The 22,568-nt window shown below is 36.0% G+C and overlaps 1 protein-coding gene across 4 annotated transcripts; it reads right to left on the minus strand.

Moving 5' to 3' along the window:
* Positions 1-7,543: 7,543 nt before the first annotated feature.
* LOC144651336 (uncharacterized) lies at positions 7,544-15,696 on the minus strand. Of its 4 annotated transcripts, XM_078511287.1 has the most exons (4): positions 15,234-15,696; positions 13,173-13,238; positions 12,260-12,514; positions 7,544-7,892 (listed from the first exon to the last, which is right to left on the minus strand). In XM_078511287.1, the coding sequence occupies exons 3-4, from the start codon at positions 12,412-12,414 to the stop codon at positions 7,673-7,675; spliced, it is 375 nt and encodes a 124-aa protein (XP_078367413.1). In that variant the 5' UTR covers positions 12,415-12,514; positions 13,173-13,238; positions 15,234-15,696; the 3' UTR covers positions 7,544-7,672. The 4 variants fall into 4 exon arrangements, 3 of the variants coding, with proteins under 3 accessions (XP_078367413.1, XP_078367414.1, XP_078367415.1); XM_078511288.1 differs by lacking the exon at positions 13,173-13,238 and having other exon boundaries at positions 15,234-15,252; XR_013570286.1 differs by lacking the exons at positions 12,260-12,514; positions 13,173-13,238; positions 15,234-15,696 and adding an exon at positions 10,537-10,807.
* Positions 15,697-22,568: the final 6,872 nt, after the last annotated feature.

Genomic DNA, 22,568 nt, shown 5'->3' on the forward strand with positions numbered 1-22,568 from the left:
TCTATCGTTTTGTCAAACTTGAGAATAAGTGTTACCCCAATCAAAGTGAGATTTTTACAATAGACCTACATTTACATTACAAAATATAAAGAGGAAATTCAGAATTCCCTTAAAACAAAGTAATTTAATTAAATTGTTTTCACTTTGAAAGGTCTTGAAAGTAATCTAAATCACGCGACACTTCCACGATGTTATTGCTTGCTTTATTTTTTCTAATCATTGCATGTAAATCGACAATTTAAGGCTGCATTCTAATTCGCTACAGTTCACTTAACATATAACCGTGTGATTTTTATATCAGGAAAATTAAATTTTCAAAACATGCAAGAAGGATTCGTTGCAGCCAATCCAGCTCTTTATACAAGCACCAAATCAGTTGCAAAACTACGTGTGAGAACGCCACACACAAAAATGGACTCCCACACCTGCACGTTGTTCGCCATGCCCATTTCCCGAGGCCCGCCGACACCAGCGTAACTTTTTTTGTGGGTAAATGTTTTAAAACGATGACATAAAAACAAAAAAGTGTACATATTTTAACTGTCAACACTATAATCCAAAATAAAACGACAAAAACTTAGTTATTTTCCAGGGTCTCTGCATGAAGATAACCGTTTTAATTGTGAAACGTATGGAGTAACTACCTTGTGAAAAGAAAGGCTTTACTTGTTTACTATTTTTGTAGTAATTTAAAATAACGTTTCGCCGCAAAATGTTTGAGTTTTTTTTCCACACTATGTCAGCTTTTTTTCTGTATACGCTGAGGGCGTCTTTGTGAGACCCTTATTTCTTTATACAGCTTTACGTATCTTCAAAATTTGTCAACTCCGGTACAATTCAGCTCCGAAAATATAATTTTGAATCAAAATTTAGAAGAGTTAGTTCGTCGCCAACCTCGAGTGGTGGTGAAGTTCTTTGTTGTAAATAAAAGTGTTTATAATTAAAAGGAGCTCTCGTGCGCGAGCGGAGCGCCATACCTAAAGAAGCATGAGAAAAAGCGAACGAGGCAGAATTTTCTCCTCAAAATATTCTCCGCAAAATCTCCTCTAAAGTGGTCTGTCTTCCAAGAATTTGTGAGAAACGAAAAGTTTTCGGCTTAGAACATGTAAGAATCAACTGAAATCCATACTTACAAATGTCTTGTTGAATGACTTCGTTTCTCTTCGATTCTCTGATTCTCAGATGTCCGACCTGTGAAGAATGTGTTCACAATGTGCTGTGCTGGGAAACAACCGTCCTTTTATTGCCTGCAACTGACACGAAATTGCTCAATATCTGCTTTTGATGGTAGTCAAATTTGTAAAACAAAAAGCACAATTTGTGGTTGTTTAGTAACTCAAGAGTTAAAGCAAGAATTCCTATAGAAATTATAGAAAGACAAAACGGCCAAAGATTTCTTTTCAACCGAGCAAAACATAGTCAGCTTTGCACCTTACTCAATTACTCGATTATCAGTTGGTTGTTAACTTGATTTGACTGAATGGCAAGATTTAAACAATAGACTAACATGTACAAAGAAACACAAAGGATCCCTAAATTTTCGTTCAAATGTATTTTATGTGGTTAATCACAAGAGGTTATTTTTAAATTAACGAGGATTATCGTAACTTAACTATTGAAAAAAATTCTTTTTTTAGGAAAGAAAGCTAAACATGCGAATAAAATAAACCGAGACGTAATTTTAGTCATATATCGCCAGACAGGAATGGTTTTATTTTTTAGTTTGATGAAAATCTGAAACATACAAACAGAAAACGATTACTTCTGCAGCCAATTCAAGTTAAAGGGTTTTTTAAGTCTCTGTTAAAGCTATCTGAGATCAAGCGAATCCATTTTTAACGTATCTTAAACATATATCGTAAGTACTATTCGATATTGCATTCCCACGCAAGAGCCATAAGAGGCGTGTTTGTTATTATAATTTTTGTCGCCTTCTATTTAATATTTATTCTTTTATCACAGAGCTGCTAACTGTTGTAAGGTTGTTAAAGCTACTGAGAAGTGAAAGCAAGAAATGTAACACGACCTAAAAATAGTAATCGGTTCTTTTGAGCCGGGGCTAACGTCGAGCCGACTTATCACGCCTACAACACAAAGGGCTTAATTTTTCTTTCAAGTACATTCAATGTCGCAAAACAAGAGGTTTCTTTTCTTTAGGTGGCCAAGCTTATTCACTGAATGGTTTTCTCACCTGTTTTGACCTTTTTACCTTCTTTACGTGATATTTCCAGGAAACGGGCGGGTTGGAGGCAGGAGAGAGGGCAGGAATAGGAAAGGATAGGGAAAGAAGAGATCTATCGGCTGAGTGTGTACCACTGTATTTGGACCAAAACTAAATAAACGGGCAATGCATGGATGACTTGTTTGAAATCTGAACTTGATCATTAATTGATTGTCCCAAAATAAAAATTGAGTTACTCGCTTGGCTAGAACATAGATGAAAACCAGTGAAGATGAGAGAATGACAACCGTACGTTTTTCTGTAAAATAAATAAAGACCAACTGCCAGTGTGGAAAAATAAACAGCAATCGTTGGAAACGTGAATTTAGGACGCAATTGCGGGTATAAATATAATGATATTATAAGGATTTATTTGGTATATAAACAAAGTGCTGTTGATCCTAAACTAGTATTGTGATCCCCCATTTTTATTTCAAAATTCAGGTTTCTTCAAGATGAACAGGCAATAGGCAAAGTTTGACAAAAAAAAATTTCAGTGCACGTTCTATTTCAGTGGAATGACCTTGAAGCATGTATTCGATATTGGATACACACGCAAGAGTCACATGAAGCGTGTTGTTATTATAATTTGAAGCTTGTTTATGTAATTTTTTGTCGCCTTCTATTTAAAACTTATTCTTTTATCATAAAGCTGCTAACTGTTGTAAGGTTGTTAAAGCTACTGTGAAGTGAAAGCAAGAAATGTAACACGACCTAAAAATAGTAATCGGTTCTTTTGAGCCGCCGGGACCAACTTCCAGCCGACTTATATCGGCTACATTTATTCACTTTATTTACTTTGTTTGCCATATACTGAACGTTTCTGAGGTTGTACGAAATAAAAGTGCATTGAATGTCGCAGAACAGGAGCCTTGGCTTTAAGATCTTTTAAAAGGTGTCCAGGTTTCTATATTGAAAGGTTTCGTCATCTTAAGTTTGCGTTTTCTACGTTCTTTACGTGATGTTGCTCGGAGACGCGGCGAGTTGAGGGCAGAAGAGGTGCAGAAGTAGGGAAGAATATATGAAAAGAAGATTTATATCGGCTGAGTGTGTGCAACTGTGTTTAGACCAAAATTAAATAAATGAGTAATGCATGGATGACTTGTCTGAACTCTTTTTAACTTGAGTGTAAATTGCATTGGTTGCCCCAAAACGAAATTGAGTAACTCCAGTCGCTTGGCTAGAACCTCTGATGAAAAACAGTGAAGATGAGATCCTAAAGCGGACAGCCGCAGTTTTATAAGATACAGCCGGTTTATAGAGGGAAGTTTTCAGCTTTAAGGATTTTTGTTTTATACTATTATTTCTGAGAGTAATGGTGGGTAACTGGAACAGCGAAATGTCGCTATCACCGCCAAAAAAAGAAGCATTTGGGAGAGCGTAAGAGTTAACCACCGGCCTACTGCACGATCGCAACTAGTAACTACTCGAAGTGTTTGAAGCTTCTTTAAAGTTGAATCGACATTTATTAACAATAAAAAACCTGCAAATGAAATAAATCAAGACGCTTTTTTAGTCATGTATTGCATGACAGAAGTGATTTTTGTTTCCAGTTTGAAGTAAATCCGAATCTACACAGAGAATCCGACAAAAATCATTACCTCGATTGTTGTGCCATTTCTTACCTAAAGCTTTATTGGGAAACATAACAAATAGGAATATAAAATAAAGAAATGTATGTAACACAAAATTAATAAAAAAAGGCAAAAATGTCTCCAAAAGGGGAGAGCGCGAACGGGGTGCCAGTACCCGTGAGAGGCGCTCGCAACAATAATAAATATAAAAATTATATTTCTAAGAATAAAAGGCTTTTACTGAAAAGTTATAAGATCTGTAAGATGCTTACGCTTTAAAAGAAAACATACCGCAAATTACAAGTAGTAAAAGTTAGTTCCTATGACAGGAACAGTGCCTAACTTCAGACCAAGTACAGGGACAGTGTACATCGAAGACTTATCATATCATATGGCCCCAGATATACGCCATATCATTGTAAAAGGGAAAACAAGCATGGTCTAAGGAACGGCAACAAGGTAGTGGTACCGCGCTTTCATACCAACTTTATGAAGCACTCTATCGCTCACAGGGGATCCGTTATTTGGAACGCCCTCTCACAACGACTATACGGTAAAACTAGTAATTTTAAGTCGTTTTTTAACATAGTGAGAGGCAAGAACATTCTAAAAATATTAGCTTCGAGGCGTTATCCGCGCAGACTGTCAATGAACGATATTTTTTAAATTTTTATTTAAATTTTTTGTATATGAATTTTGTTTCTTCTTAATATTTTGAGGATTTGAGTCAATTGTACCGGCCCCACGTTTTAGCTTTAAACTTACCGTGGGTAAATAAAGTTGTTGTTATTATTATTATAATGAAAAACTGAATAACATATTACTTTAATTGTCAATTCACTCCTGCACGAGCACTGATGTCAGTTTAGTCTAGAGCACACATGTCCCACATAATTAGGTGGGAAAGTATTGGTTTTATCTTTATTCAACAACCTTCTGGTAGATGTCTGGAGTATTTAGCTCAAGGTAGAATAAATGACAAACCCTTGCTTGTTGAGGTACTCAGTTGATCATTTAATGGCACAACACGTTCACACGGCCTAGCTATATCTTGGGTTGACTAGAACTTGGCAATACCTAAATTGGCACTAAAACTGATGTTTGCGAATTCAGATTAAGTCTGACTAGAGGTATTAAAGAAATTGCATAATTGTAAAACTACGTCGTTCATGTTGTTTCGAACGTAATATACCGGTTTTAAGGCGCACGGTTTTTTCGAGGAAAATCTGTTTTACTATGGGAAGTTAATGCCAAATTGGGGTGCGTCTTATAGCCGAGTATTTTCGCCCAACAAAACCTTATGACCGCCATTTTACCGGCACTTCTTAAAAAATGAAAAAGCTTAATGTTGCTTATTGACTTTTAGAACAATAAATAAGATATAAGACACAGCAAGTTTCAACGCAAAGTTTTTTATCCGTATAAACGAGTCTTAGTAACACCTGTATTTACCAGCATTTTGTTGAAACAGATAAAGAAAATCAAGTATACTCATTTGAAACAAATCTTTCTAAGCGTGGAAAGTTAGAAAATGACTTTAAAAGGGAATGAAAACATCAAAAAAATCTTGAGAATCTTTGAAAACCAAGCTTTCTAAGTTGTCCGTAAATGTATGCCTAACATGTATGCGTAACATATCGAAACTTGTCTGTTCGTGTTGTTATTTTTTTGCGTGTACTTTTAATAAAACATACAGATACAAATTGGTCACTTCCACCACCAATTAAAATTCAGCTTTTTTTGGACGTTAATTTAATTTTATCCTTACTGCGCCTTATCATTTCAATCGCGAATTGTATAAATGGCGGCTTTTTGTTTTTGCACCAGAGAGGTAAATCGTCATATTCTCGAGAACGAGTATGCTGAACTATCTTTTGTTTCCCTCGTTTGGAACTGAGCAATAACTTTTTTTATTTAATATAAAGATAGACGAATTCCCAGTGAAGAAAAAGGGACAATCGCCCTAAACGTGAATTTACTGTAACAAGCAACCTTAAGTATAATTATGTTTAATTAGGATTATGGGCATAAACAAGATGCTGTTGCTACTAAACTAGTATTGTGATATCCCACAATTTTTATTTTAAAACTGGCATTTCTTTGAGATTAAAAAAAACGGTATGCAAAGTTTGGTTGACTAGAACTTGACAAGAGTTCAACTGGCACTGAAACTTAAGGTTATGAGCCCACATTTGTGAGACATAGTTTTGATGAAAATGGCATAATTGCGGTAAAATTAAAACGTACATGTACTTGTGCAACGTAAAATATTGTACAATACTCATTTCTAAGTTTTCCGTATGATGTATGCGTAACACATCGAATTGTCTGTTCTTGTTGATGATCTTCTGCATGTACCTTAAATAAAAACATACAGGTAGAAATTGGTCACTTCTACAACCAATATGAACGTAACGTTAAGATCTTCTAAAATCGCTGTGAAAGTTATATGAAATGAGGCAAATCAATTTTAGATCATTTTATCTTTATTGCGCCTAATAAATTTGCAAGCGCGCATTAAAAGATGCTGGCTTTTTCCTTTATGCACCAGAGAGGAGAAATGTCATTTTCTTGTGAACTAGTATGGAGACCTATCAATTTTTTTCCTACCATAAAATAAATATATACACCAATTCCCAGTGTAAAGAACGTGAATTTACAATAACAAGCACTTGTGAATATAGTCATAATGATATTTTAAGGATTTGTTGAGTATATAACCAAGATGCTATTGTTTTTAAACAAGAAGCTTAAAGAAGCTTAAAACTGGGCGGGAAATGACGTCCACATTAGAGATATCACATTGTTTGTGTTGAAATGAATTGGCCTTTCAGTGTATCGGTTTGAGACACTTTGAAAGATAATTGTAAAGGTGTAATTGTGATTTTTCTGAATGCTTTCGTGTTCGTCCTGTGGCGAAATTTTGATGATATTAGTTACCTTCAGTCTGAAAAGGCGATTCTTTTTGGACGGAGGTCATTTCGTATATTTTTGTATAGAAAGGACGTTTCGGTTGCCGGTAAGGTGCGGTTAGAGAAAGTTTGAAAAAGGGTTTTAAATTTTCTAAGTCATTTTCATCAACGCTTTGTCAAGTTATTCATGACGTCGTGAAGTTCTTAGTGTATTATACAGGTCTATATATACATGTATGTCGGTACAACGTGAAAATGGTAGGTTTTTTGGCCGTGGTTATTCTGTATATTCGATTAATATAAGGAGTTGTTTCAAAGGAGTAAAGACGGTTGTGCAAATCATACAGAAGAAATGGAAAAGTTACTTTTAGTTTGCTTGATGGTGAGTGTGGTTGCGAGCTTTATGTAGGTAATCGTTGGCTGGTTTAGACGAAGGACAAAACGTGCGGGTGTGTGACTTGCTGGGAGAGAGACGCTTTTTTTTAGGTTTGTAAAAAATTTATGGGGAAGATGGATTATTATCATGGATTGTTGTCAGGCACAGTTAATGGCTAGGGTGTGAAATATTATGGAAATAGCAATATATAAGTAATATATTATATACAGAGTACAATCATTGCTTTTCATTGTAATCACCAGCTGTGAGTACAGTTCATTGAGATTTTTCATTTTAAATAAATTAAGTGTATTTCATTATGTAAGTCGAGTGACGTTTGGGCCGTGACGTTGTTAGACAAATCACATGGCTCTTGTTAACTTCAAGTGAGTTGCAGAATTTACAAACTGAAGACTTTTATCCCTGAAACAGAAGTACGCGATTGCGTATAGTTCGTGTGTCGATTAAGAACATTTTTATTTTAAAGCAGAAGGCAAATGGACTGAAGCAAGAAGTGTAATTCCTCTACAGATGTGAAGTATTAATAACTGCACGGCAGTTTGTTCTTTGGCTTTTTGTTTACTTTGTTTTATATTTTAGTTGCTTCGCGAGTGTGATGCATTACTCTGTAGAGGTGAAACGTCAGATCAGCTGATAAAGTTGAGTCAGAATCCATGGGTTTTGTTTGAACTATAATCCTTCTTGATAATTGTGAGATGGTTCTTTCTTGTGGATCCATTTCGTTAGTTGTTGCCTTTAATTCTTGTGTACTTGACTTGTTGTGAACCATGTATTTTCTTGCTCTGCAACTGAATAAAATGAGAGAAAGATCCTTTTAAGTTTTAGAACGAAGATAAGAAGATAAGTTGACTTTGTAGGAGGCTAGTAAATTTCTTTAAGATGAAACCGGCTGACATTTAATATTTTGGTTATCAAGGACTGGATAGCAAATTGATTTTGTTAACAATACTTAAGTGTCTGAGAATTATGTTGGAGATATAGAGATCTAGAGTTAAGGAATGGAATGGTGTTGTTGAAGGATAACTGCGTTAGAGTATTCCAAATATGTGAGGCAGCGGGGTATGCGAGGCGATGCAGTGAGGCATGGGAGGCGTGTAATCCCAATAAAAGGTACAGTAAAATAGAATAAAAAAGGGGACCAACACAAAAATCAGAAATCAAATAAAATGCGCAACAAAGCACCTGTCCATATATGTGTCCGATAAAAGAGTGTGTACTGTAAAGCAACATTTAGCCCTATTCAGTACTGTCATCTACCATAGGGGGGGAGGGGGCTTATATCCGGATGTTTTTTTTGTTTTCATGTAGATGAGCTTATAACTAGACACGATTATAAGCAGGAGCACTTATAACCCTTATTTTTCGGTATGCGTTGATACTGTTGCATACACTGGTGCATCTAATATTAAGTTCCCAAGAAATTGTCAATTTACCACAAAGCTTCCCATACCTTTCACATCCTGATTGCTATGCACGTAGCCACTAGTACTATCATCAGGTTACGGTATTTACTCGAATAAGCGCGGCGCTGTTTATTATATTTTTTTGCGCCTTAAATGCAGCGCTTATTGGATCGCGAGTGTGGCGCTTATTAAAAAATTGGATGCGCTATCTGTATGGAAATTTTTTGGTGTCACCATTCGTCTACTCCCGGCACTTCCACAAAATGCCACTAAAATTGTAAGTAAGGCCTTCACAACGGAACTATGTATTGCAAAAATTCTGAATAGAGACCTTAAGGTAATTCCCTTGAAATAGAACTGCTCATAGATTTCCAACCAAACTTTGCCAGTTGGTTGTTTACCTTAAGGGAAGTTACATTTTGAAATAAATCAAAGATCTCTTCGAGATATCGACTTTTTTGCATGAAGTTAGTGTGAGTAGAAGGTTTATCCTGGCCATTGTTGTTCAAACATATCATGGAAGAATGCAAACGTCTTTCAGTTCAAGCATTTTTTTTTATTTTCGCGGAGGAAATGCTGTATTTGTCAGTGGCGACGGCTGGGCACTTTGCAACTTTGGCTTGGTTAAAAATGGTAAACTGACGTTTGCCTTTAATCGAAATAGCCTTTGGGGAGATACAAACAAGAGGAAAACATAACTGGCAACACGTGAACAAAAGCAGATTTTAGCAAACAGATGAAATGCTTCCACACACAACAAGAAAAATTTTGTTCGAAACAACACAATGTGCTGCCCCCCTCCCCTCCATGGGTGGCCCCCATAGTAACAAAAATATCAATAACTTCGAGTCCAAATCAACATAACTTGATCTATTTATCATGCTGGTAAACACGGTGCAAAAATGTATTTTTCTTGGCGTTTACTGTCTTTTTATACCACAGCTTTGTGCATAACTTAATTCAAATTGCAGATTTTAGGAATGAGAAACTCCGTTAGCCTATAGCCTTCTCAGCCAGCAATCACTACCAAAGAGCTTTATCAATTTCAAGTCTGAAGCGGCTTAACATAAGATTCCAAACAAACCTACAACAAAAATCGCACTTGACATCAGCTTCATACATGTACCTGAAACTTTTCGATATTACTCTGATGCTCTACCATTATCAAAATTATCAAGGCATGCAAAATTATCAATGTTGGTTCAGTGGTATCTAAAAGCATCATACAGTACTGCATTGGTAAGACCAGGTTCCAACTTTAAATCCCATCTCGAGCCTAATCCTTTTAGCTTACTATTTTAAAAGGTTAACTTTATAGAATCACTGCAAGTACCCACAATTACTTATACAAATTTTACTCAACATAATGTTCGCTAAGACGTAATTTTTTTTTTAAAAAAGGTTAAAAGGCTATAATATGTACAAATAAAAACCGAACGTTTTTTACTATAACGTCTGTTTTCCACTTTTCTATATTAAAGGAATTTTTTGTAACATTATTATTAATCATTAAGTGAGAAAAAAAGATACAAAATCAAAAATTCTTTATTTTATTGCTGTAGAAGTTGGACCACATCATCCCCGATGTTTGTTGTTGATAACTCATGATTTAGACAAAAAAATCCCTTCTATTACCCCACCAGAGACAACAGGAAACCAAGTGATCTTTGGGGAATGGGAAAGGGACACTGTGTGCATCTTTAGTTCTCAAAGGGCCAATTACCTCAGCACCTACCCTTCAACGGAGTTTACACCCCACCTTACCCACCCCTACACATGGTCTAACAAAGAATTCAAACAATCGTTATCGCTTTTTGCTTCAAGTTGAACATCATATTGTTTCCAGCAGTTAGAAATATTGACATCTGACGCCCTATTTTTTTTTATCAGAAAGTAATATTTTGCTTAACTGAAGAAAAATGATCCATAACTCCCTCACAGAAGGAATTTTTCCTAAGACCCCCCCCCCCCCACCCCCAACCTGAGGGAACCCTCCGGAAATCCAATTTAGCTTCATACCTTTCCTTACCGTTTTGGCCTTTGAGACCCCTCCCATCACCAGGAATTCCCAATCCCTTCTGTGGAGGAAGTATTCACATTTTCTGTAAACACAATTGAGAAATAAATTATAACATAAAACAGCCTTGCAATTAAATTCGGCACATGTGACCGGGCAAAAAGGCAACAGTTCACGCTGATATACTGCTAAATAATAGAGTGAGTAAAGCACTTTCTCTATGCAACTTTTTGGTGTATTAGTTTAGTTCCACACTTCCAGTGGCAGTGAAAAAGCCAAACAATATTGGTTACCGTAATGATTCGATTTAGCGCTCTCCTTCCAATAAGCGCCCCCTTCCGAATAAGCGCCCCCTTCGAATGTGTTTTTGTCAATAAGTGCCCCTATTCCAATAAGAGCCTCCATTCTAATAAGTGCCCCATTGTTATGAGCCTCTATTCTAATAACCCCCCTATTGTGGATAACCACCCCTATTGAAGTCATCGATGCATTCTCGTTCCCAAAAGGATTGTGGCCTCTGGGGACGAAAATGTCATCAATGTCGAATAGATAAACTCACGAACATTCACCGTACCGAACATGTATATATTTACTGCTAAAATAAACAATTCTTTTAAAAGTAACTGAACTTTCAACAATTTGTTACTGACAGTTTCTGTTATTGTTAGTTATTTCAATATATATTTAAGTTTTGTTTTGAACATTTGGTTTTTTCTCAAAAAATTAAAGAAGTGCTCTGTCTCAATAAGCGCCCTTCCATGAGGTGCCAAAAGTAAATAAGCCCCCCGGGTGCTAAATCGAATCATTTCGGAAATACTATTAGCTGTGCACTTATGAGTTATGCAGGTGCACTGACAAGAAAAGTGTATGCCAAAGCATCAACCAATTCATATCTAACCATAAAGTACTGCCGTCAATCTGTAGAAATTGTCCAACAGTTCATTGGCTTATTTGAACATAATACATATGGAAAATCTGCCATATAAATGCATTTATTAATCATTATTAGCTGTTTTGATGTTATCTGCTCACTCACAAGAATTGTGATAGCTGTCATTTGCATACTGTAGTGAAGCAAGTAATTAACTAAGACACCTTTCAATACTAGTAGAGAGGCTAATTTCTGTATTCTGAAGCTTGAATATCAAGTTTATAAATCATTTTAATGATTTATTAACTTGATATTCAATAATTAAAATTTTTAATGACCTTGACAATTGTAGTTAACACACCACAAGGTCAAATTATTTAAACAGCAAAGACACAGAAGCACCATTTATCCCATTGACCTCAATAAAAAAAATCGATTCAGCACTTGAAAATATTCAGTATAATTATTTATAAGGTGGTCAAGGCATGTCATTATCAACTTCACTGGTTTTGATCAGACGGACTAACTAATGGTGAACTTCACTTCCATTTCATCTCTCCCTTCAGGATATCACCTCCATATGATTGACAGCAATAATAATATTAATAAATAAAGTATACCAGAAGATATATCATGTTAATTAATAAGTGTTGGATACATGAAAAAGTTAAAAAAACTTGTATTGAAAATAATTAACTGGTTAGTAACAGCATACAATAACTGCTAGTAACACTTACCTGTTCCTGCCTCCTCCTAAGGCGCCTCGATTTTCTTTCTCCGACGAAGCGAGAACAAAGCGAGCGCGAAGCCCTTGCGCGCCCATGTCCCCAAACAAGAGAGAGGCGTCTGGGTACGAGGCCGTACCTGTTCTCCATTTTAAATAATGTTCCGGATAACAACTTTTCCATGGGTATCATGTGGAGCAACATGCCTGTGCTGTAAAGCCAAAATCTCTGTAAGCCATTGCCAACCCCATCGCCTTTATCTTCACATAAAAAGCAACCTTTTTCTCCCTTCATGTGAGCTAATACAGCCTTTCCAGATTTAGGTATGCAGATGATAGCAGCAGTGTTCCTTGCACCACTTTGTTCCCATCAGTTGTTGAAACTATTATAACTCCTTAAATAAACAAAAACAAAATTGAGTTATTGAAAAAACTTTTCAGTAATTTTCAGTAATAATAATGGGCCAAGTCCATTACCACCACCCCATTAATACAATCACCTACCTATAATAATTATAAAGCCCCTTCAAGTTGACCTGAGCAAATGCTCAGTACCAGCTGTCATTTTCTTGTTTAAAGAACACCTAGCTTTAATATTGTCACCTTGTGGCTCATTGGTGGCCACATGAATGGAATTACAATGTATTTATGATGAATGAGATGACTACATTGAATATATCAAACTCAAATGACAACACTACAGTGTATTGATTCTGTTCTTATCTAATTAAGACAGCTAATTAATATATCTTTTTTGCCTGATCATGTGGAATTACCACTTCAGATAATATGCGTAGTGACCTAGAATTAGATGGGATTCCAGCTGAGATCCTGCCTAGAACTAGTTAGGATCCCAGGTGGGATCCCCCCTGGGATCAATGCACAGCTAAAATTCCATGTGGAATTAGCAGCAGGTATCTCGAGTGGGATCCCACCTGGAGTAATTAGCAGGATCCTAGGTGACACCCCACCCAGGTCATTTTAAAATCCTTTAGGCAGCATCCCACGTGGGATGAACATACAGCAACCCAAGAAGGACTCACACAATCTCACCTTGCATTTTTACGTGAGTTCACCAGTCAAATATTCTTTTTAAATTTTCACAAGTCCAAATAACACCTTTAAAAAAACAAGCGATTAAGTATAGTAAATATCTTGAAAGCACCACAATTGAGAAGGTAAGATAAAGAATTCATTTCACAGCTACCAACAATGTTATCATCCCTTGTCCAGGGCTGTCATTATAAGAGCTGTAACCCATAACACCTGTTACGGCTGATCATGAGCTCACTCAATGTTACAGGTAAACATTTTGATTGGTGTTACTTTACATGTTGCATTCAGAATGAAATGCTACGGGTGATAACTTCAATGTTTGGCTGCATAAAAACTTAATGACAGTCCTGCAAGTTATCGTCATCCACCTTTACACTTGATTTGTATAAGTATTTTACAAAGGAGTTCCATGGTGGGAGAACATAAGAGGCAGGGGAGTCCCCCCACTCACTTTTCTCCCAGGTACCTGGGATTTTACTTTCTTTCACTTGCATAACAAGTGAATGGCCTACTAATGCCTGAGTGGAAGGGAGGAAAAAAAATCACTGGTCACAGTGCATACAAACAAAACAACACTAAACAAGAAACCCACTAAATGCAGTGAATTTTTCCACACACGAGTACTATGTATACACATGAACACAACACCAAAAAACCTTGCTGTAGTGATCTACAATTTACAGTTCTGTGATACCCATATTTTGAACGACGACTTCCACCAGGTTAGTAAAGACAGTCTATTATAAGGGGTCATACAGCAGGTCGTCACAAAAGTGCGAGGCGGCGAGGCAGCAAGGTGTGCGATCCATTCTAGTAAGCCAGCTAAATAGCAGATCAGTTAGCTTAAGTACAGCACTCCGATTAACCTTTTCATTTGGAGTAGGGATTTTTGCCTCATATACCTCACTGCCATGCCTCACACGCATTGCTGCTTGCACATGAGGGCCTGTTTACATATAGTTCCAGAATGACTTATATTTCGGAACAAGTTCACAATGAAGTTCGTTGACTGCATACATTCCGCATGACATAATCGACCAGCTCAACCAAAGTCGTTTTCACGTGCGTAGTTTTCACTCAAGATCAAAACAAGATGGCGCATGTTTTGTGCAAACATGTTATTTTTAATGCTTATGATGGCTATATCTGCAATTTTAACAAGCAATTTGACCATAGGGCTGCTTCTTCGGGCTAAACAGTAAACGCTATAATTTACATTTTTTTGCTCTGAGTTCAAACTGTGACCTCTGTATGTGGTTTCACAAGATGCGGTTTCCTCTCGGAATCAAATTCATTTAAAAACCGGAATGAACTCATTCAGGAATGACTTGACTTTTGTCTTGGTATCATGTAAACAGATAGAGTGAAATATATCGGGATGGGATTAACTTGTTCCGGAATGAGTCATTCATGAATCATGTAAACAGGCCCTAAAACTCTCACACAGCAGCAAACCGCCAGGTTTTTTCTTTTTAAAGAACAAATTGCTTGTATCGGTGTATGACCAATATTCAATAGGCTATCGGTTTTTAAACAACTTCATTCCATTTCGTAGCAGATCTATATGTAGCGACTATAATGGGAGCATGCACCATCATGAACTTAGGCAACTATTTTTAGCCATGCAATATCAGCTTCATGCAGTTTCAAAAATTATTTCCGTTTTGTAGCAAGTTCCCCGAGCTTATAAACAGATTTGAAGCAAACGGATATCAGTAACAATTAACCCTCTTTATCTTTATATCACCTTCAATGTTGCACACAGTAGCCAAAATCACTATGCCTCCAAAAAGCGAACAAAGGGTAAAAGAAATATGTTAAGCTTATTTCAGTAATTTTCTGGCCAAACAAAACCAGATCTAGCAAACACAGCCAAAAACGTAAACTTTCTTCCAAAAATACACATAATGCAATGCCGATAAAATGCTCTTAAAGAACCAAAAACAATAACCCGACGACCATTGCTTTGAGTATTCTTACTTCACTAAACAGTTCAAGTTGTTTTAATCGGATCGCCGGTCCAAAATCAAATCGGTCCAAAATCAAATCGGTTCATACCTGAACTCGTCTCTCATCAGTCTCATCACCGTCTGCCTTCAGTGCACAGCCTAATTCAACCTCCTCTCACAAGAAATTCTTCCTGTCATCCTTTAATACAAAATTCCTTTTCGGTTCATTTGGATTCCAAACGCACATTCAGGCTGCGACTCGCCATTCTCGTCCCCAGAGTCCACGATTCCTCTAGTCTCCACCGGTCAAATATGTCCGCTATTATTCAAAATGGCGTTTTTTGAACAACTTTTTCAATCTTTTCGTCCCGAAAACTTCGCATTCACCTGCTTCCTCCCCTGTCATCCAACTCATTCCTAGCGTTCCTCCTAATTCTACACAACATAACATGACGTCTCTCCTTTTCCTTCAAAATATACGCAAAAAACAAAACCCTCATTAACGAAACAACAGGGAGAATGAGGTATAAATTGTATAATGAGCTACCGAATCTATGAACTGGACTAAACGCCCAGTTAACAAGTGTTGTGATCCCCAAGTTACGTTTCAAAATTGAATTTCTTTGAGACAAAAAAAAACAATATAAAGTTTGATATACTAGAACTTGAAAAGATCTCGACTGGCACTAAACCTAAAAGATACCTGTTTACTTTGTGAGTCTTGGCGTATTAACCGAATTGCACAATTGTAAAACTAAAACGTGCATGTACTTGCGAAACGTAAAATCTTGTACAAAGTACCTTTCTAAGTTGTCCGTAAATGCAAGCGTAACACACTGGTCTGTTCATGTTGTGATCATACTTTTAATAACAAACAGGTAAAATTTAGTCTCCTTTGCAAACAATCTGAACGTAACGTTAAAATCTTTTCTTAAATCGCTGTGGAAGTTACGTGAAATCAAGCAAATCCATTTTATCCTTATCCTGGATTTCAACTGACCCGTACTTTTTTACGTGCGTAAAAAAATTAAGAGACAATGTATGAACGACTTGCTTACACGTTTACGCAAGTCGTTCATACATTGTCTCTAAATTTTTCACGCACGTAAACGCACGAAAAAAAATTACGCCTCAGTGGAAATTCACCTTTACTGCGCCTTACTATTTGAAAGCGCGCGTTAAAATATGGCGGCTTTTTCTTCATGGACCTTTGTGCGCCAGAGAGGCTAATCGTCATTTTTTCGTGAACGAGTACGGTGACCTATTTTTTTTTTTAACTGAACATTTTTTTCTGTAAACTAAATGTAGACCAACTGCCAGTGTGGAAAAAGAAACAATCGTTGGAAACGTGAATTTAGGACGGAATTGCGAATATAATAATAATGATATAATAAGGATTTATTTGGTATATAAACAAAGTGCTGTTGCTCCTAAACTAGTATTGTGATCCCCCATTTTTATTTCAAAATTGAGGTTTCTTCAATATGAACAGCCAATAGGCAAAGTTTGACAAAAAAAAAAAATTCAGTGCACGTTCTATTTCAGTGGCATGACCTTGAAGCATGTATTCGATATTGGATACACACGCAAGAGTCATGTGAAGCGTGTTTGTTATTATAATTTTGAGTTTCTTTAAGTGATTTTTGTCGCCTTCTATTTGAAACTTATTCTTTTATCATAGAGCTGCTAATTATTGTAAGGTTGTTAAAGCTACTGAGAAGTGAAAGCAAGAAATGTAACACGACCTAAAAATAGTAATCGGTTCTTTTGAGCCGGTACCAACTTCGAGCCGACTTATCACGGCTACAACACAAAAGGCTTCATTTTTCTTTTAAGTACATTTCGCAGAACAAAAGGTTTCCTTTTTTTAGGTGTCCAAACTTATTCACTGAATGGATTTCTCACCTGTTTTGGCCCTTTTTTTTACCTTCTTTACGTGGTGTTGCTATGAAAAGCATCGCATAGGAGGCAGGAGAGGGGGCAGGAATAGGAAAGGATAGGGAAAGAAGAGTTCTATCGGCTGAGTGTGTACCACTGTATTTGGATTAAAACTTAATTGCCCAATATTGCATGGATAATTTGTTTGAAGACTTTTAACTTGTCTGTTGATAAGTTGCCCCAAAAACGAAATTGAGTAAACCGCTTGGCTAAACTGCTTAGATAAAAAAAAAAAATGATTATGATAAGTGAAAGACAGCGGTTCTTTTATAAGATACAAAGTATAAACGGTAATTTTCATCCTCATGGGTTGAGAGTAATGCAGGGTCACTGGAGCAGCAAAAATGTCTTCTATCCAGCGCAGAAAATCTTTCGGGTAGCGTTAGATTTAACTACCCGCCTATTATGCACTGCACGATCGTGCGAGTAACTACTTGAAGTGTTTGAAGCTGCGTATAAGTTGAAGCGATCTTTTTAAACAATGAAAAAAAAAAAACCTGCGAATAGAGTGAATCAAGACGTCATTCAATTCATATATCGCTTGAAAATATTTTTTTGTTTTTTAGTTTGAAGAACAGAAGAAGGACTGAATCTGCAAGGTTTAGACTAAAATACCACAGATAATCCAACAAAAATCATTGCCTGTGCCATTTCGTTGTGCCATATTTTTTATTTAAATCTTTACTGAGAAACAGAAAAAAGGAATATAATATAAAGAAATATATAATACAAACTTAATAAAAAGGCAAAAATGTCTCCAAAAGGGGAGAGCGCGAACCGGGCGCCAGTACCCGTGAGAGGCGCTTCCTAAAAATAATAAATATAAAAATTATATTAACAAGAATAAGAGGCTTTTAAAAGTTATAAAATGTTTACGCTTTAAAAGAAAATATACCGCAAATTACAAGTAGTAAAAGTTAGTTCCTATGGCAGGAACAGTGCCTAACTTCAGACCAAGTACAGGGACAGTTTGCATTGAAGACTGAGTATAATATTTTTCTTTGTCAGTTCACTCCTCCACGAGAACTGATGTCAGTTTAGTTTAGAGCACACATGTCCCACATAATTAGGTGGAAAAGTATTGGTTTTATTTACTCATATAACAACCTTCTGGTAGATGTCTGGAATATTTAGCTCAAGGTAGAATAAACGGCAAACCCTTGCTTGTTGAGGTACTCAGTTCATCATTTAATGGTACAACACGTTCACATGGCCTAGCTATATCTTCGGTTGACTAGAACTTGACAATACCTAAACTGGCACTAAAACTGATGTTTGCGAATTGAGATTGAGTCTAAAGGTATTCAAGGAATTGCATAATCGTAAACCTACATCGTGCATGTTGTTGCGAACGTAATATACCGTATTTATTCGGTTCTAAGGCGCACGGTTTTTTCGAGGAAAATCTGTTTTTCTATGGGAAGTTAATGCCAAAATTGGGGTGCGTCTTATAGCCGAGTATTTTCACCCAACAAAATCTTATGACCGCCATTTTACCGGCACTTACAAGAAAATGAAAACGCTCAATGTTGCTTATTGACTTTTAGAACAAGAAATAAGATACAAGAAACAACAAGTTTCAACGCAAAGTTTATTATCCGTATACACGAGTTTTGGTAACACCTGTATGTACCAGCATTTTGTTGAAACAGACAAAGAAAATCAAGTATACTCATTTGAAACAAATATTTCTAAGCGTGGAAAGTTAGACAATCACTTTAAAAGGAAAGGAAAGCAACAAAAAATCTTGAGAATCTTTGAAAACCATTGTACAGGGTAGCTTTCTAAGTTGTCCGTAAATGTATGCGTCCTGAATGTATGCGTAACACATCGAATCTTGTCTGTTCTTGTTGTTATTTTTTTGCATGTACTTTTAATAAAACATACAGATACAAATTGGTCACTTCTGCCACCAATTTAAACGTGTAAAGTTCAGCTTTTTTAAATTGCTGTGAAAGTTTTGTGAAATCAGTTAAATCCATTTTATCCTTACTGCGCCTTATCATTTCAAGCGCGAATTGTATAAATGGCGGCTTTTTGTTTATGCACCAGAGAGGTAAATCGTCATATTCTCGAGAACGAGTATGCTGACCTATCGTTTGTTTCCCTCGTTTGGAACTGAGCAATATTATTTTTATGTGATATAAAGATAGACGAATTCCCAGTGAAGAAAAAGGGACAATCGTCCTAAACGTGTATTTACTGTAACAAGCAACTGTAAGTATGTTTAATGGATGCATAAACAAGATGCTGTTGCTACTAAACTAGTTTTGTGATATCCCCTTTTATTTTAAAATTGACATTTCTTTGAGATTAAAAAAAAACGGTATGCAAAGTTTGCTTGACTAGAACTTGACAAGACTTCAACTGGCACTAAAACTGAAGGTTACGAGCTCATATTTGTGAGTCTTGATGGAATTATATAATAAATGTTAAACTTCAACGTGTACGTAATACTTGTGCAACGTAAAATATTGTACAAAGTTCCTTTCTAAGTTGTCCGTAGAATGTAACACATCGAAACTTGTCTGTTCGTGTTGTTATTTTTCGCATGTACTTTTATTAAAAACATACAGGTACAAATTGGTCACTTCTACAACCAATATGAACGTAACGTTAAGATCTTCTAAAATTGCTGTGAAAGTTATATGAAATCAGGCAAACTTTTAGATCATTTTATCCTTACTGTACCTTATTTGCAAGCGCGCATTAAAAGATGCTGGCTTTTTCTTTATGCACCATAGAGGAGAAATGTCATTTTCTTGTGAACTAATATGGATACCTATCATTTTTCCCCCGTTTTTGAACTGAGCAATAACTTTCTTTCTGTAAAATAAATATACAACAATTCCCAGTGTAGAGTAAGAAATAGTCGTAAGGAACGTGAATTTACAATAACAAGCACTTGTGAATATAGTCATAATGATATTTTAAGGATTTATTGAGGTATATAACCAAAATGCTGTTGTTTCTAAACAAGTATTGTGATCCCACGTTTTATTTCAAAATTGAAGTTCCTTTGAGACAAAAAAAACAATAGCCAAAGTTGGGTGTACTAGAACTTGAAAAGACCTCAACTGTCACTTAAAGATACTTGTTTACTTTGTGAGTCTTGGCGTATAAACGATATTGCACAATGGTGAAACTAAAACGCGCTTCCACTTGCGAAACGTAAAATCTTGTACAAAGTACCTTTCTAAGTCGTCCGTAAATGGAAACGTAACACACTGGTCTGTTCATGTTGTTATCATACTTCTATTGAACATACAGGTGCAAATTGGTCTCCTTTGCAACAAGAAATAAGACGTTAAGCTATTCTAAAATCGCTGTGAAAGTTATGTGAAATCAAGCAAATCCATTTTATCCTTACTGCGCCTAATTTGCAAGCGCGCGTTAAAATATGGCGGCTTTTTCTTCATGGACTTTTGTGCGCCAGAGAGGCTAATCGTCATTTTTCTGGTGAACAAGTATGATGACCTATTTTTTTTCTCTCTCTCTCTCTCTTTTCTTGAAACTGAGCAAGCATTTTTTCTGTAAAGTAAATATGGACCAATTTCTAGTGTCGAACAAGAAACAATCGTTGGAAACGTGATTTCAGCAAGTTATCATGAATATAATCGTGATGATATTATGAGGATTTATTTTGTATATAAAGAAAGTACAAGGAACTGTGAATATAATCATGATGATATTTAAAGGATTTATTGGGTGCATAAACAAAATGCTCTTGCTACTAAAGTGGTATTGCAACCCACGATTTTTATTATAAACGTGAATTTACTATAACAAGCAACTGTGAATGTAATCATGATGATATTTCAAGGATAACACATCGAAACTTGTCTGTTCCGCGTGTTATTATTTTTTGCATGTACTTTTAATAAAAACATACGGATACAAACTGGTCACTTTTACTTCCAATATGAACTTAACGTTAAGATTTTCTAAAATCGCTGTGAAAGTTATATGAAATCAGGCAAATCAATTTTAGATCATTTTATCTTTATTGCGCCTAATTTGCTAGTCTCCCTCGCGGCTGCGAGGGAGACTATTTATTTACAAGCACGCATTAAAAGATGCTGGCTTTTACTTTATGCACCAGAGAGGTGAATTGTCATTTTTTTTTTGGTGAACTCAGAGTATGAAGACCTATCATTTATTTTCTTCTTCTTGTTTGAACTGAGCAATAACTTTCTTTCTGTAAAATAAATATATAATAATTCCCAGTGTAGAGTAAGAAATAGTCGTCGAGAACGTGAATTTACAATAATAAGCACTTGTGAATATAGTCATAACGATATTTTAAGGATTTATTGAGGTATATAACTAAGATGCTATTGTTTTTAAACAAGTGTTGTGATCCCCAAGTTATTACATTTCATAATTGAAGTTCCTTTGAGACAAAAAAAAAAACAATATAAAGTTTGATATACTAGAACTTGAAAAGATCTCAACTGGCACTAAACCTAAAAGATACCTGTTTACTTTGAGAGTCTTGGCGTATTAACCAAATTACACAATTGTAAAACTAAAACGTGCATGTACTTGCGAAACGTAAAATCTTGTACAAAGTACCTTTCTAAGTTGTCCGTAAATGCAAGCGTAACACACCGGTCTGTTCATGTTGTGATCATACTTTTAACAACAAACAGGTAAAATTTGGTCTCCTTTGCAAACAATCTGAACGTAACGTTAAAATCTTTTCTTAAATCGCTGTGGAAGTTACGTGAAATCAAGCAAATCCATTTTATCCTTATCCTGGATTTCCACTGACCCGTACTTTTTTACGTGCGTAAAAAATTAAGAGACAATGTATGAACGACTTGCTTACACGTTTACGCAAGTCGTTCATACATTGTCTCTAAATTTTTCACGCACGTAAAAAAGTACGGGTCAGTTGAAATCCAGGATAAGGATAAAATGGATATTCACAGTGGAAATTCACCTTTACTGCGCCTTACTATTTGAAAGCGCGCGTTCAAATATTGCGGCTTTTTCTTCATGGACCTTTGTGCGCCAGAGAGGCTAATCGTCATTTTTTCGGTTTCCTTTGTAAATACATGTTTTCTTTAAAATTAACTCGATTATTACGGACACCCGTTAATACGGACAACAAACTGTTTTCTGTGTGGCGAATGACAAACTCTTATACATCGTTAACCCCGCTTTGCGGGCACTGTTTATCTGTGCACGTTGTCAAGTTTTAACTACAGTAAAGTAATTCTAGCCCGAGAGTATAAGTGTCATAAGTGAATGAGCGTAAGGTTTCCCTTGTTTTAATTTGTCAGAGTTACAGTTACAGAGGAAAACTTTATTCCTTGTAAAAGAAAAGTCACGGACTTTTTCAACTGATTTCAAGATCGGTACTTTAAAATTAGTTTTATTAAGAGAGTATGATAAATGACCATAGGTTTCCATCGTTTAAACTTGTAACAGTTACAGTACAATTGAACAACGTTTTGTTGCCGTAAAAATGTCTGCCTTCGTCTTTGTGTCGATAAAACAT

This window comes from Oculina patagonica, chromosome 4 (genome assembly GCF_052425735.1).
Source record: "Oculina patagonica isolate OP01 chromosome 4, crgOcupat, whole genome shotgun sequence".
In the NCBI taxonomy this organism is placed as follows: Eukaryota; Metazoa; Cnidaria; class Anthozoa; order Scleractinia; family Oculinidae; genus Oculina; species Oculina patagonica.